The following is a 15,143-nucleotide window of genomic DNA, read 5'->3' as shown; positions in this document are numbered from 1 at the left end:
AAATTGTCATCTTTGGAGAGCTCAAGCACGTTCTTTGAGTGAAGAATTGTGACAAAGAATGAGAGAGCTAAGCACATGGTCAGTGTAGTCGAACTCAGCCAAATTAGCCCTTTCACTCTCAGCCCATCTTCATTTACACAGTTTGGTAATGTCGAGCGAGGATGAGATGGTGTTAGAGATCAGGCAAATGAGGAGGAGAAAACATGCCAAGGTGAACAAGGTGTCGAGTGTGAACAAGCCTTGTGTGATTCCCGAAAGGTCTTGTGTAAACAAGAGGGTTCCAAATGTTGATTATTATTTCTCTCCGCCTCCTCCATCCCTCTCCACGCTCTCTGATGTACATTCGAAGAAAGGTTAACATTAACTGAACGAGGGTGGCAGTCCCACAGGGCACTAACTGGTCTCATTAGCATGGCTTTGTAGTGCCTCCTCATTTGTAGCTTATTATTACTTGTTGCTGCCTGTGTTCTGCCTGCCACAGAGTGAAGGTAATTGGAGGCTGTAGTTTTCAAATCTGAATATATATTTATATATATATATTTCCATACTGAGGACGCACAATGTCGACTCAACGAATGCAAATAACTAATGCTCGAATAGACAGCTGGTCATTTGTGAATCTCACTCATGTCCTTCCATGTTAAAGCTGCTCCTGGATCAGTATGTGTTCTTATTTTGTGTTAAAATCTCCCTGGAACTCTATTAAACTTTACTGTGATCGAATTGATGTGAGATTAAAAACTTTCAGAGCAAAAAATCCTTAAGCTCTTTCCTGCAAGATTTAATGATTCTTATCTGTGTGATGATTTGATGATGATGATGATGATGATGATAAACCCCATACACAAACAATTGCCAAATATGAGCCACCCTAACATTTCTGTTAGAGGCACCAGTAGACAAATGTTAGTCATAATTATTGATAAATCATAAATGTCTACTGGTGTAATTACAATTTGACAACTATTCAATCTTGACAATAACGAGTGGAATCCAGTTGTTTCCTGAAAAATAATTAATAAAACAACCAAAATTTAGGTCAGCTGAAAATGCTGGTCTAATAGCAACAGTGAAACCAATTAAAACATGCAATTTTCATTAAGCACTGAATATAAGAAAGACACAGGAGTATGTTTGATGGAAAATTTTGACAAAGGGTATTATGCTTAGTCAATTTCTTAGTTAGATTAAAAGATTGTTGATGCTCTCACATAAAATGGCAAATTGTTTTTTTTTAGACTTTTGCTTTTGTGCAGATTAAACTACTACACTTAATTGGTGAAATTTAGAATTGAGGACAGAGTGATTGTTTCCACTCTTTATGCCCATCTTAAAAGCAGCGTCATATTTTGAGGATCGACAAAAAGGTGGTTTTAATCTTCAGACAGATGCGTGTTTGAAAACGTCTTACCTTTTCTCTGTTGAAAGTAGTTTTCTCAGCCTTACATTAACTGCAGCTGAGGAAAAAAAGTGGAGACTGACAAATCATAGTCTCAACACTCTATTCATGATCACTGTATAAAAGAAAAGTTATCTGGATAAGAATAAAACAGGATATTTCACCCAGCTAACACAATGTTACTCTGGTTAAACCATGTGTGAAGAATCGTTGGCTTTCTAAATTCAGATGTGGGTAGATTACCTTTCTTACAGAGGTAAAATACATTTGTGTCTCATGTCTTTGTGTTGTGTGGCATCAGAGATTCGCACTCCTGAGTTGTAATGAGTGGCACTGATGATTGATTATTTTATCTGTTGCCTTCGGTGTCTTATTCTGGTGTTTTGACACTCATCTGTCATCGCTTCCCTTGTGTAGAGTCTTTCCAGTCTTGTATGAATGTGCTGTCTCAGTTGGACTTGGAGGGAGAAGTCAGTGCGAATCCAACAGCTGCTGCAGCCTCTGCGACTTCAGGAATCAATCCTGTGAGTATAGACGGTTATTACTGCTTTTTCCCTCTTTTGTACGCGAATGTACAGGGTATTTGCATGTTTTGAAAGGTCCTCAAAAATCATTTGGATTCAGCAAACCTTGAATGTTAAAGGTCTTTGTGAATGGCACTACGTCAGGCCAATTAATCTGTGGTAACTTTGTAATATCGATGCATGTTGCCTCTGAAGATGTTGTAACAGTTGTGTTGTAAGTATTTAAGCCTTTTTATGTCTTTATTGATAGTACAGCTGAAGATGGTGACAGGAAACAGGGTGGGGTGGAGGGGAATGACAGTCAGCAAGGTGACCCAGGCCGGGAGTCAAACCTGGGTCCACTGCAGAGCCTCAGCACATGGGACGCCTGCTCTACCAACCAAGCTAAACAGCACCCCAATGTAGCATAGATTTGAGCCTTAATATAATTAAAATGAGTTAGCTGTATACAAAGAAAGGGATTGTGTTGAAGTAAACGTTGTGACCTTGGCTACATTTGCCTCTTTTCTACTCCATTCTTTATTCAATCTATCTGACTTATCCTCTTCCACTGTCCTCCTCATTTTTATTTTATTTCTTTATTATATTCTGGCCTCTGCAGCTCTTAACCCTTTTTTTTTCACCGCTGTTACGTCATGTCCCTGTTATCCTCTGCCTCATTTCCTCGTACGAATCCTCCTACTGCGACCGTAGTAGTGACTTTAACGGTTGGTTGATAATGACTTTTTGAAAGTGCGGAGCTGTACAATCTCATCATGACTCTTTAATACTACCACTCTGTTTTTAGTCGAGGACATTAATAACCTTCTCGGCAAAGCTCCTACACCGAACATAAATACTTTGACATCTCCTGTTGATACAAAATGTTGGCTCTGATGACAAGCAGCCAGCTCAGATTAGCTTTCCAAATGCGATGTACAAAGATGTTGGTGCACAGTAGTGTGGTGACGGCTCCCTGGATAGTCACTCCTCAACTTCACTGTGTTCCCAATCATTGAATCACAGAAAGTGAACTGGTTATAGCTCACACATGGCTGAGCTGCTTGAATAAAACATTAAGCCACAAGTATAAGTGTATCACATGAAATAATTATCCACAGACACAGGCCCTGCTTTCTGTTAAGCTAGTTGTAGCATGCAGTAGTGACTGCATATTGTAATGGCTACATCAACAGATTAATTTGTATTTGTATGATTACTGAAACTGTCTGATTTGTGTTGGCACCATATTAGAGAGACTGCTAATTAGGCATATTTAATGATTATAACATCAATCAGAATGACTGCTTTGTTTAGAGCAGTGTGGAGACTGGTGCTACATTTGTCTGTCAGCTTATCAGTATCAGATATTATTACTCAAAATAATACACAGTGGAGGCATCCTAGTGGTAATGATGCTCAACATACAGCCATAATGTCCCCGCTTTGATGCCAGCTGGTGACCTACGTTGTCAAACAGCAAGGTATCAAGTTGTCAGAAAAAGTGAAAAATATGAAACTAATAAAACCTTAAAAGAAAGAACAAATGTGTGTATGGCAATATTTTGGTAATTTAACTGTATATATTTCCGACCCTGATCTGTCGGGAAAAGTTTGCATTTTCAATGAAGAGCCTACTTCGTATGAAGTCAACTTGAATTTCACCAGTTAAAGGGTTTTAATGTAAAGCTGCAGCAATAAGAAATGATCACTTTCATTAGCTATAAATTAACACAGTGCTCTACAGATAGTGTCTTTTTTTGTAAAATGCCTGTGTGCGGGGCACCACCGATGTTTTCTCAAGCTTAGGCTGTAATTTTCCCACCAACTAGTTCATGTTAACCTTTATCCTTTGAGTCATTAATCACTAGCCTGTCACTAGGCTAATCACTATCCATTAAAAACATCATGATTCAATACCTAAAATGCTGTACGCTCTGTCCTTCAAGACCTCTACACTGTGTTTCCGTCAGTTGTGTGTGCGTGTGTGTTTGAAAGCGTTTTTGTTGTCAGGATCAGCATGTGAAGGACTTCTTGAGAACTGAATTCATTAGTGAAGATGGTTCAAGAGACTTAAATGTCTTATGCTGAAGCATTTATTATTGACGCTCAATCGAGGAGAATCGGCATAAGCATTACAGGTGGGAACACTGTGTAATACCAGACCCTGAGGATTTTTAAGCCTGCAGACCCACAACACCTCACTAAGTGTCCAAATAAGGTAATGCATCACTCATCTATACATGAGGGTTTTGAACAACAAACTGTGCTTGGCCTAATTTAGACTGCATGATCCACAGATGTAGTACACTCAAATAGGAGACAGTCTGCTTGTATTATTGACCTGTAAGAGTCTGAAACCTAGAAAACATAGAGAGAAGAGACAAGGGATGACCAGTCATCCTTAGGAAATGAAGAGGTGAATTTGCTCTGAATGGGACTGTGACATTTTATCTTGAACCTAAAGAAGGCAAACTTGTTCAAACTGTAGTCCTCATGGGGACAGATGCCTGGTCCTGATGGGGCAGAACGTCATTATTGAGGTTTCTAAGGGATAGGCTGTCCACGGTGAATGGAAGTCATTGAACTGTCCTCACAAGTATAGCTGCACAAATTTGTGTCTTGTTTTTCTGTATTTGTGGGGTCCCATATGAAGTCCATCATGGTGTTACTTAAGGTTGGGGTTAGGGTTATGGTCAGGGTAGCAGTGGTTCTGTTTAGTTTAAGGGTAAGTCTCCAGGAAATAAATGTAAGTATTTAATGTCCCCACAAGTTCTAGAAAACAAGGCTTTGCGTGTGTAGCACTGTCTGGACTGGAGATTTGCAGTGTAGCCTCAAGACAAACATCACCATTGTGTCCTCAGCTGACTGGCTTTGTGTGTGTGGACTTTATATATTTGTGCAGTGCTACACATGTCTGTTGTTAGTTGCTGAAATAATTTCACATTTTATTTCATGTCTAATAATCTTGAATATTGTTTTATGTTATAATTGAGCAAAGTATTGCATCACATGTGCTCTGTCATAAAGATTTTTTGTGTGACAACAGTCCATATATTAGTCATTTGAAAAAGCATTATTGGCTGCCTGAAAATGTATTATTTTTCAAGTGGAATTAACTAACATTAGTGTCAGCCTCTGAATTGCAAGGATTTGCTGCTTTTCTGTGTCATTTTTGATAAAAAAAGTCTTTAATATGATAAATGTCTTATTGTTTGCACTATTGGCGGGTAAAACAAATAATGGGATGATGTCTCCTTGAGCTTTAGGAAATTGTTATTGACATTTCTCGTTATCTTGCATGTAATAAACCAAACAGTCATTAATGGGAAAATAATTGACAGGATCAATGGAATAATATTTAGTTGCATCCCTAATATCAATTAACATGTTTACTTACAAAGTATCAACTAAATTGTTTATTGTATTGCAAAAGAAGGAGGCAAGTTTTTCCTTAAAATTTTTATTCTAGCTCCTCAAATTTCCTAAACAGATGTGTTGAATGATTCACAACACAGTGTTTCTATCATCTGCATTTGAATCAATAAAAATAAAAATAGGCAGTGCTTTATAGTCACTTTCAACCGGTTGAGAGTTGGTGTGCTGTGTGTGAATCACTGCATTCAGCCAAGCAATATTGTCTTAAATAATAGCTCAATGCAGCTGTTATTAGTATGATAAATGAATAACTGCAAGACTACAATGACTGCAGTGTTGTCACAGATATATCACAGGATATTTGAATATGACTCAGTGAGATTTGAGGGTCAGAAATAGCTCTCTCTAGATCATTCATCTGATTTAATAATCCTACTTGACATTAAGGCACCCGCTGAACTGATGCTTGTAGTGATGGATGTAATATTCCTGAAAGCTCGAGAGGAATCATCTTCCTCCTTCTTGCTCAATTGACCCAAACACTTAATAAAGTTTCTTTCTGATGCATCCTGTAAAATCAGTACAATAATAAACCAATATCAATATCGATATAGGACACATACTGCTACTACTGAGAGCACTGAGATTTTTTCTAGAAATCTGGAGATTTTAGCACGGTTACATTCTGCAGTTCAAACTTATTAGGTTGCTTTGTGTATTTTTAAACTCGACTTTATTAAATGTGTTTGATTTGTGTCCAATGAAATGAGTAATGAAATAAGAAGGAAAAATATATTTATTTACGTCTTCATCTGAAACTAATTTCCTGCAGCTAGAAACAGCATTTTACAGAAGCTGAGCTTATCTTGCACCAAATCAGAAGTGTTTTAGCATTTAGACCGACATTCATTCACAGCACAAAATTAAAAATCATTCACGTCCATTAAAGATTTGGACACTGTTTACACAGGAATCAGTTATATTATCTCACTTTCTTTCTCCATTCCACGCACCCAGCAAAAAAACAAAGGTGAAAGAGCATTTACAGTTGTTGGCGCTAAACTGTGGAATAATTTGCCGCAAACAACTAAATGATCCTCCTGCACTGATACTTTCAAACCTTCCTTTATTTTTTCTTAACCTCGTGAAGATGAATCATAACTTGTTGGTTTTCGTAATTCTGCTAATGTTATGTTTTATCTACTCCAATGTTTTCCTTGAGCTCTGTATTGAGTTTTGTATTTCAATTCTTGTGAAATTCTTGTGTGTAATGATGGTGTTTTTATAAAGAGATGTCTGGAAACTATGTTACCTGTTAGTCATGTTGGAAAAACACAGACAATGTTCTAAAGGAAAAATCTGAAGATAGAAGAAGGAGGTTTGAGGCCACTTTAACCCATGACTTCAGTCTTTTTGAACTCCTGGCTACAGCCCTGCCAGATGAAGGAAAAAAAAAAAGAGGAAAAAAAAAGACCAAAAGAATTTAGACGAATATCAAAGTCAGATGAACATTAATATTTGATTTATAATTGTAGAAGGATCTTGGGCTGGGACTGATGAGGCTTTTAAAACATTTACAATACAAGTCGGGACTCCACCTTCCTGATCTTGAAAAGGCATTTGTGACTCTGTGTAATTTACACTTAATTACTGCAAGGAGCTTCAGTCCATTTTCAGGCTGCTCGTTAACAGAAGTGCACACACAAATTTGAACAACGCTCGTTCTCTGGCCATGAGTCAAGTTCAGGATCTGTTTAAAAATTGTGCTGATTAGTTGCAAAGCTCGGCCCATTGCAGCCACAGGGGATCTCTTCTCAACTGCTGATTCTTTTTAACTCTGGTAGATCCCACAGGTCCTCAAACTAATGACTGCTGATGATTACAGATTAAATCGAACAGGCGCTTTGCTGCTTCATTGATTTGTAATTTGTTTCCAACCTGTATTTGAATTTATTTGCTGTCCTTATGTTTGTCTTTTATTAGCCTATTCTTTTCCTACGACCATCCGTTATTTTACTTGTTTATTTTTATTTTTGTAAATCACTTCATAATTCTGAATTGATTTTGTGTGTTTCTTTCACTGGTTTTGCAGAATGTGCAGTATGTAAGAATCTTGGTTAAAAACTTTTTTTTTAATTTCAGCTATCTACTGAAGTTAGCATGCTAACCAGCTACTCCCTATAGGTGGCCAATTCTTACATATTGCACATTTTTAAGACATCCATGGTATTTAGACACTATGGTGCTATGATCTTAATGCTTAGTTCCAAACTATTAAGTAGATTTGAGACATTTCATAGTAAATCTTGAACTTAGTGGTGGCACTTAAACTACTCTCAGACCGACTGACTGACCTGACCTTACAGCCACACTGCCAGCACAGCTAAAAAACGCTCTGTAATGGTTTATAAACGTGCTCCCATAACAAAGATTAATTATTTACTCTGTTAGTGTCTATGCCCCACCTATATGATATGGTCAGATTGATTCATTCACTCTGAGTGTTTATTTGAGCATTTGTATTCAGGGTTTGATTTGTGGAGCTAATCTACCAGTGTGAACGTTATTACTTTTCTGCAAACCCTTATAATTACGTTTAAATTTTCTGTCTAAATTGCAGAACAACTTTTAATTTTTTACCCAAAGTATGATTTCATTTTTATAAGTTGACGTTCTAATTTCTACCCTCCTCAGGCTGAAGCAGTGGGACAAAAACTACCACCGACCACGTTCAGCTTCACCCACACCCAGTGTATCCTGTATGCGTTGGGGGTCGGCATGTCCACCAAGGACCCAGATCATCTCAGGTGTGTATTTATTTAGTTGTTTGTGCCAATGACTGCAACTGCCCTAAGGGGTCTGAAAAGTCAACCTGTGTGAAATTGAACTGAAAGAAAAGATCATCACATAATCTACTTTCACCTGCATGGAGGAAAAAAACTCTGTCCAGGCTCACAGACCTCGGCCCATGCTGCTGTGTTTCCTATAACAGTGTGATTTTTCACAGTTCAGTAACACTAACATTTTCATGTAGGTTCCTGTATGAAGGCCATCAAGACTTTAGCTGCCTCCCTACCTTCGGGGTCATTCCCTCCCAGGCAGCCATGATGGATGGCGGGCTGAGCTCAATCCCTGGCCTCAACATAGATTTTACACAGGTTAAAGAACATACTTGTCTGTTTCTGTGTGTACGAATGTGTTTGTGTGTACATATGCATGATTGCATCTGTAAGGTACATCTCATGGTCTTTCACACGAGAAGAACAATGTTAATGCACACATTACTCATGCTACGCTGGGATGATGCTTACATATCACAGCTGTTCTAATGTTTTGTGTCAGGTATTGCATGGAGAGCAGTATCTGGAGCTATACAGACCTTTACCAACCTCAGGTATTTCCCTCTCTGCTATTACACCATATACAGTTAAGTACTGAGGGTAATTAGACTTTACATTATAGTAAGTACAATAACAGTTACTTTACTGCCTCACTGATTTTTAAGTCGGCCCATTTTTTTTTACGATGCCTCCAATAAATTTACCTGTTAAGCCATGATAGATTTTTAACTGTAGGATTATTTATATTATAATACCAAATCCATACTGAGGAAATGGCTCCAAATGAGCCAATCTGGCCCCACTTTGCAACTCTCATGTATAGAGAGCAGCAGGGATGATGTATTTTTTGTATTTTTTTCCCTCAACAAAAATCCTGCTGGACGTTTTAATTGAATTTTGGATTATTGCAGAAAAAAAGCTCTGTGGTAAACGCAAGTTTATGATACTTACATGTCTTGTTCAGCAAGATAATATTTACTGATGAGCACCACCTTTTGTGATTTTTTTTTTTTAAATTTAATTTAATTTTTTAGTTTTTCCAAGGGTGAATGTAATCACCAGATAAAACGCTTACTCTCAAACATTTGGTTTATCCATAATTTCATTCATCCATATTTTAGAAGGCCTTAAAAAGCATTACATTTATGTGCAGACATAATATTAAGTACAGAGCTTGTTAAGTAATATTAGGTAGATGCAGGACTGAATTCCAAAACATTATAAAAGTCGAATTTAAATGCATGAAATGTGTTTTCAGGTAAACTCACCTCTGAGGCCACTATTGCGGACGTCTTGGACAAAGGATCTGGAGCCGTCATCCTCTTGGATGGTGAGTTTCACAAATGTTATCATATTGTATATTTATTCCATATTCTTTTATTTTTGTCAGTTCAATTTTTTCCTTCCCTGAAAGTTGCCTCTCAGGCTGTAAATTTACTTTTATTAAGTCAGCCTGTGTCTGCAGGGATTGAAATAATGGACTGAAAATGGTTCGTATTTCCACTTGAGAATTCTAGAGAGATAAATGATATAAGAAGCACTCTGATCTATAATTAATCCGACTTAAAACAAATAACATGGGACCTGAGATTCCCCCAGGATTCACCGCGGGGAAACGTAATGTAATTTCTTTATACACACTAAACTAAACCAGTCAGCCTCTGTTATCCTCACACCATGAAAGTTATTTCTGGGTGAGACGACATGTCACAGTAACACGCTGCAGAAGCAGCTTGAAGTGTCCTTATGTCTGCTTATGTTTTGAATTGACCTAATGAAATAAAGTCGCCGGCAGGTTGATGGCAGTCTGGATTTGATTCCTGCTGACAGCAGCTAATTGTCTCCTCACAGCCGGCTTATATGTGGCTGTTGTTCCTGCTCTGATTTAACTATTCTTTTTGCTGTAATGAGGAAATGAGGCTGGAGCAGGTTTTCTCTGTTTCTTTGTTGTGGGTAATGTCATGATATGTGGAATTATGTTGAGTGTGATTCAAAGTAGATGATTAAGTCACTTTTGTTAAGTACAGGGGTATTATTGGGTTAGATACTGTCATAATATATGGAGAATACTTCCACCACAGATCTAGTTTGAGTGACACATCAGTGCTGCTTTACAGTGAACACCTACAGTGGCGACGAGCTGGTCTGCTACAACCAGTTTTCAGTGTTTGTGGTCGGAGCTGGAGGGTTCGGTGGGAGGAGAACTTCCGAGAAAGCCAAAGTACGTACTTTGAGTAGGTATATTTGAGTCACTGAACCAAAATAAGACTTAATGCTGCATCATATTTGATTTTTTTTCTTATGTCTGTTTTCATCCCTTCAGGCTCCTGTGCCTCCACCTAAACGGGCACCAGATGCTGTGGTGATTGATTCCACCACAAGAGACCAAGTGAGTGTGTCTGTGTGGGTTTGGTTGCAGAATAAATTAGCAGCGCTGCTAATATGTGGGTGAAAATGGGACATATTGTTCCGTGCCTGTGAAATAAGATTTTAGACAAAATGTGAAGATGCGGCAGAAGTTTTAAAAAAAGAACACTGACTTTATGATGCAGCAGAAAATAAAAAAAGAAGAATGGGGAATAGAAAAAATAAACCCCCTGAGCAATTTAAATGACTATCACTTCAAAGACATTCTTATTTTAGGTGTCTCTTAAATCGCCTTCATGATAATTTAATTTCATCCCACATGTGTGTATGAGAAGTTCAGGGGTTTATGAATTAGATATAGATCTAAACAATTTTCGTCTTCCCCTGGGGTTACAGGCAGCCTTGTACCGTCTGAGTGGAGACTGGAACCCGCTGCATATAGACCCGAGCTTTGCTGCCATGGGAGGTGAGAGTCCACACTTCCACCGAGTCTTGATGGATGTCGTTTTCCATCAAAAATGTCCTCACTCATTCTCGTCTGGACTCGAGACTTTTTTTCCCTGGGATTTAAGGTCAAATGATGTGTTTTGATCTCATTTATACTTAAACGGGGTGCACTCAAAAATGCTCTTTGGTCAGGCTTCAAGGCTCCCATCCTGCACGGACTGTGTTCTTTCGGCTTTGCTGCGAGACACGTCCTCAAGCAGTTCGCAGACAACGACCCGTCCAGATTCAAGGCTATCAAGGCAAGTGTTACCTGTGATTCAGACCCTGTCAAATATTTCGCAAGTCTCACTGGGGCCTCGTGCAAAAGAACCACCTGTATGAACAGATTTCTCTTTAAAGTGATCTGAGAGTTTTTGTTGCATTCATCGATTTTCTTGTATTTACAGTTTTATTTAGATATGAAGGGAAATTCATGAGTAATTTAGACCTGTTGTTCAAGTCATTGTTCAAGTCTGTCTTTGTCCCAACAGGGAACAAAATTCTTGTTTTATTTTGTAGGTATAATCTAATAATGTGAATTCATTTAGAGTGAGAGATATCTAAAATTAGAAGTCGCAAAATGTGATTTGCAATATGAATATTCTGTTTGTCATCATCATTATGGTTTCTCAGTTAATTCAGATACAAACTTTTAAAATTTACTGAGATTGAATGATTCAGTTTTTGCACAGCAGTTTATATCTTATCCAAGGGTCTTCATGCAAATTGCTTTAGCATCCTTTATTGCACCTGACAGTGCAACACTACCTCCTGTAAATTCTTCTCTCTATTCCACTGTTACCCCCCAACAGACCGCCTTGCATTGGAATCTTGGACCAATTTGCCGTAACATGATTTTTTTGTATTGTGCCTCGAGGTTTCAGTCCTCTACACTCTGTAAAATAGCCTTTAAGTGAAGACGGCATGTTTTCCAGTTGAAAACTTGAATCATACATGTCAATATTATGATATCCTTCATTTAGCCAGGAGTTTTAGTTTCTACTCTTTTAAATTTATTCATTCAAAGTGAAAAATAACATGAAAAATGAAAGTTTTTCACTCAGCTCTACACATAAAAGATAAATGTTTCACTCAGCTCGACACATGAAAAAAAAAATCACATGTGAAACATTTTTTCATTTAGCTTTATATATAGTTTATGAGTTTGGAAAGAAGTGGATGTAAATGCAATTTGACAGGTTTAAAGTTTATATCTAATGATTCCCTCTTTATTTACCTCACAGTGTGACTGACTTACTAATATTTCCTACTTGATTTAGGATCCCTGTTTTGAAACAATAAAGACATTATACCTCACAGTAGGACTTGAACTCTGCAGTGTGAAAAATGTTGTTTTTACCCCTTACTGTCATTTTTTCATGAATTAATTTGCCCACAACCAGAGAGGAACTGGAAGCTTGATATGGCAATATAGGTGTGTTGACTCTGAAAAACACAAAAACACATGAACAGTTGGAAATCATCAGGTTAGAACAACCAATTTACTCAAATGAAATGAAAAGGAAAAAGGAAGAGAGGCTTAGGATGAAAAATGAAGAATATTCTTGCAATGCTCGCACAATGGAGATATTTCTTTGCCTGAAATCGATTTGGCTTCAGTGCCTCAGAAGTTATTTAGCATTGATCAAGTCTGGTTCAGTGCTACCAAATCATGTCATTAACCGTCCCTTCTTACTCTCCTGTCTCTCTCTGTCAGGTTCGCTTTGTGAAGCCGGTGATGCCGGGTCAGTCGCTTCAGACTGAGATGTGGAAGGAAGGCAACAGAATTCACATCCAGTGCAAAGTCAGTCCTTTGTGTTCGCGTGGATTTCAATCAGAGTCTGACTTTGTCATGTCAGCGCTGTTCTCTGTTCTTTTGTGATAGTTCTGCATGTGTCTCTCTTCTCTTTGATCCAGGTGAAGGAGACGGACGCCGTCGTGCTGGCTGGGGCCTACGTGGATTTACACGGCACATCAGAGGCTTCTCCAGAAAATCTCACTAAAGTATGTCAGTCTGTTCAAACAACAATCCTCCTCTTTTTTTCCTGTTATCAAATTCATGGAGCCTCTGATGCTCCTTTTTCTTTATAGACTGAATTTGTACTTGTGACAAATCTGTGACATGAAAATCAGCTCTCCTAATATCTCTTGACCGGTGATTCTGTTATTTCTACTTCCTTTGTGCAGGGAGGAGGCCTTCAGAGCGAGCTGGTGTTCGCAGAGATCGGCCGACGCATCAAAGACTTGGGCCCGGAGCTGGTCAAGAAAGTGAACGCTGTGTTCGGCTGGGAGATCACCAAAGATGGGAAGAATGTTGCAGAGTGGAGTAAGTGCACTGGACATAAAACGCGATGTCGGCTGATTGTGATCCTCAAAATGATCTAAGTTTTGCCGTAAGGCAATAAAATGATAGACAGTCAAAGAGGTTAAAAGTGCTGGTGCTGCTCACGCAATACAGAATATGATTAAAGGTTCATGTGATAAAAGCAAGCAAACAGAAGGATCGGATAAAGTGCTCAGCTGTGTGAGGAGCTGGGAGGCTGTTTACTGTATGTCACATTCACATGGGATTAATTAAAATTTAAACTTCTGACGAGGGGGAGAAGGAGGGCAAATTCCTGTTTGAGGATGGTTCTGTGCATCATCTCACGAACTGACTGAAAGGTCAAAGATTGACTTTTTTAAATGATACCATGAACCTTCTGTCCATGTTAGATTATTACATTTCTGCTTGCTTGAGTGTCTTAATGCTAAGCTGATCCAGGTTGACATGCTGCTAACAAGCTGTCAAATACACCATTAAGACTAAGACAAAAACACTGTTAATGACTGATTAATGACTCCGAACACCAACAAACCCAGAGAGTCGCTCGTCACAGTGTTGGTGAATCATCTTCTGTCTCTGTCCACTTTCAGCTATTGATCTGAAAAATGGCGGCGGGTCCTTGCATCAAGGCCCTTACAGCGGGAAGGCGGATGTGACCATCACAGTGTCAGATGAAGACTTCATGGAGGTGGTGCAGGGGAAGCTCAACCCTCAGAAGGTAACACACAAGAAGTCGGACAGGAGTCTCTGTTGATGTAGCCCGGTAACTATCCTCGCTGTGCTTTCTGTGCTTGTGTTCACTGTGTTGAACTTAGATCTGCTCTGCTTTTATTGCTGCCCATGTCTTTGTCTTATAAAGCGATGGACATATAATACATCATGATTGTTCTGTAACATAATTTCTTGGCCAACTTTTCACCTGGTTAGGAACTACAGATGAAAAGTAGCCTCTTGGCTGATTCTGGCATATATACATATACATACATACATACATATATGAATGTGAACAGTCCCTGAGAAATAACAGTTGACGGTGCTAACTGGTGCCTCCCTGCAGTGTCCTGTCTGGGTTGCACCTAGCTTGCTAGTAGTTGTCGTGTTGAGTTGAAGACATGCAGCAGCGATGAAGTTAATTTATAACATAACGTCAGCTTTTTACTTCAGGCGATTGAATTTACGCTTCAAAAATTGTAAAAAGTCTATTACACATGAAACACCTCTAGGAAATGACTTGAGAGATTCCACAGCAATTTGCATTTGTGAATTGACGACAAACTGCATGTTTGTCCGTGTGAAAGCCAGACTTTAACTGTCTCAGTGAGTGTCAGTACTTCTTGCAAGAGGTCATTTTATAGCTTCTGCAAAAAACCTCACATTTGAAATCCCAAATTTCTTCCACTGCTCATTTTAATTAAAGTGAAAGTGCCTTTGAAGAGCCATTCAATCCGCAATAACTTCCCCCTTGATCCGGTCTTGTCAGAAGAAAAATGGAAGGCGGCGATCTATCAAGCGAAGATCACAAAGCACTCAGCGCGGGCAATCAATCGACGCTACTTGTTATGTCTGTAGCATCTCATCTGTCACAGGGAGTGGCCATCACTGTACAGAATTTCTATGCTTCTTGGAGCGCTTGATATTGATCTGAGGCCTGTGTGTGTGTGTGTGTGTGTGTGTGTGTTTCTGTGTTGGTGTACGTCAGTACGCTGCTGCAGGATTCTGATGATCCCTCAGGCAGGGTCTTTTCCAGCCGCTCCATTGATGAAAGGAGCAACTGGAGGAAGATTAGTTGGTAGAGTTAAAAGGGACACTGCTAACTGTCATCTGGGGTTGACATAACCGCCATC

At 38.8% G+C, this 15,143-nt stretch overlaps 1 protein-coding gene across 2 annotated transcripts in view; it reads left to right on the top strand.

The window, feature by feature from the left end:
- hsd17b4 (hydroxysteroid (17-beta) dehydrogenase 4) overlaps nucleotides 1–15,143 on the top strand; it is a 30,446-nt gene that overhangs the window by 13,594 nt on the left and 1,709 nt on the right. For both annotated transcript variants that reach the window (XM_037097564.1, XM_037097563.1), the window contains exons 12-24: nucleotides 1,817–1,923; nucleotides 7,975–8,087; nucleotides 8,315–8,438; nucleotides 8,623–8,674; nucleotides 9,379–9,450; nucleotides 10,238–10,341; nucleotides 10,444–10,509; nucleotides 10,884–10,953; nucleotides 11,127–11,233; nucleotides 12,691–12,777; nucleotides 12,891–12,977; nucleotides 13,161–13,299; nucleotides 13,890–14,017. In XM_037097564.1, coding sequence (XP_036953459.1) covers nucleotides 1,817–1,923; nucleotides 7,975–8,087; nucleotides 8,315–8,438; nucleotides 8,623–8,674; nucleotides 9,379–9,450; nucleotides 10,238–10,341; nucleotides 10,444–10,509; nucleotides 10,884–10,953; nucleotides 11,127–11,233; nucleotides 12,691–12,777; nucleotides 12,891–12,977; nucleotides 13,161–13,299; nucleotides 13,890–14,017 — 1,256 coding nt within the window. The remainder of the gene's footprint in view (nucleotides 1–1,816; nucleotides 1,924–7,974; nucleotides 8,088–8,314; nucleotides 8,439–8,622; nucleotides 8,675–9,378; nucleotides 9,451–10,237; nucleotides 10,342–10,443; nucleotides 10,510–10,883; nucleotides 10,954–11,126; nucleotides 11,234–12,690; nucleotides 12,778–12,890; nucleotides 12,978–13,160; nucleotides 13,300–13,889; nucleotides 14,018–15,143) is intronic.

Source organism: Acanthopagrus latus, chromosome 5 (genome assembly GCF_904848185.1).
Source record: "Acanthopagrus latus isolate v.2019 chromosome 5, fAcaLat1.1, whole genome shotgun sequence".
Classification (NCBI taxonomy): Eukaryota; Metazoa; Chordata; class Actinopteri; order Spariformes; family Sparidae; genus Acanthopagrus; species Acanthopagrus latus.
This window is presented reverse-complemented; position numbering and strand designations above follow the sequence as displayed.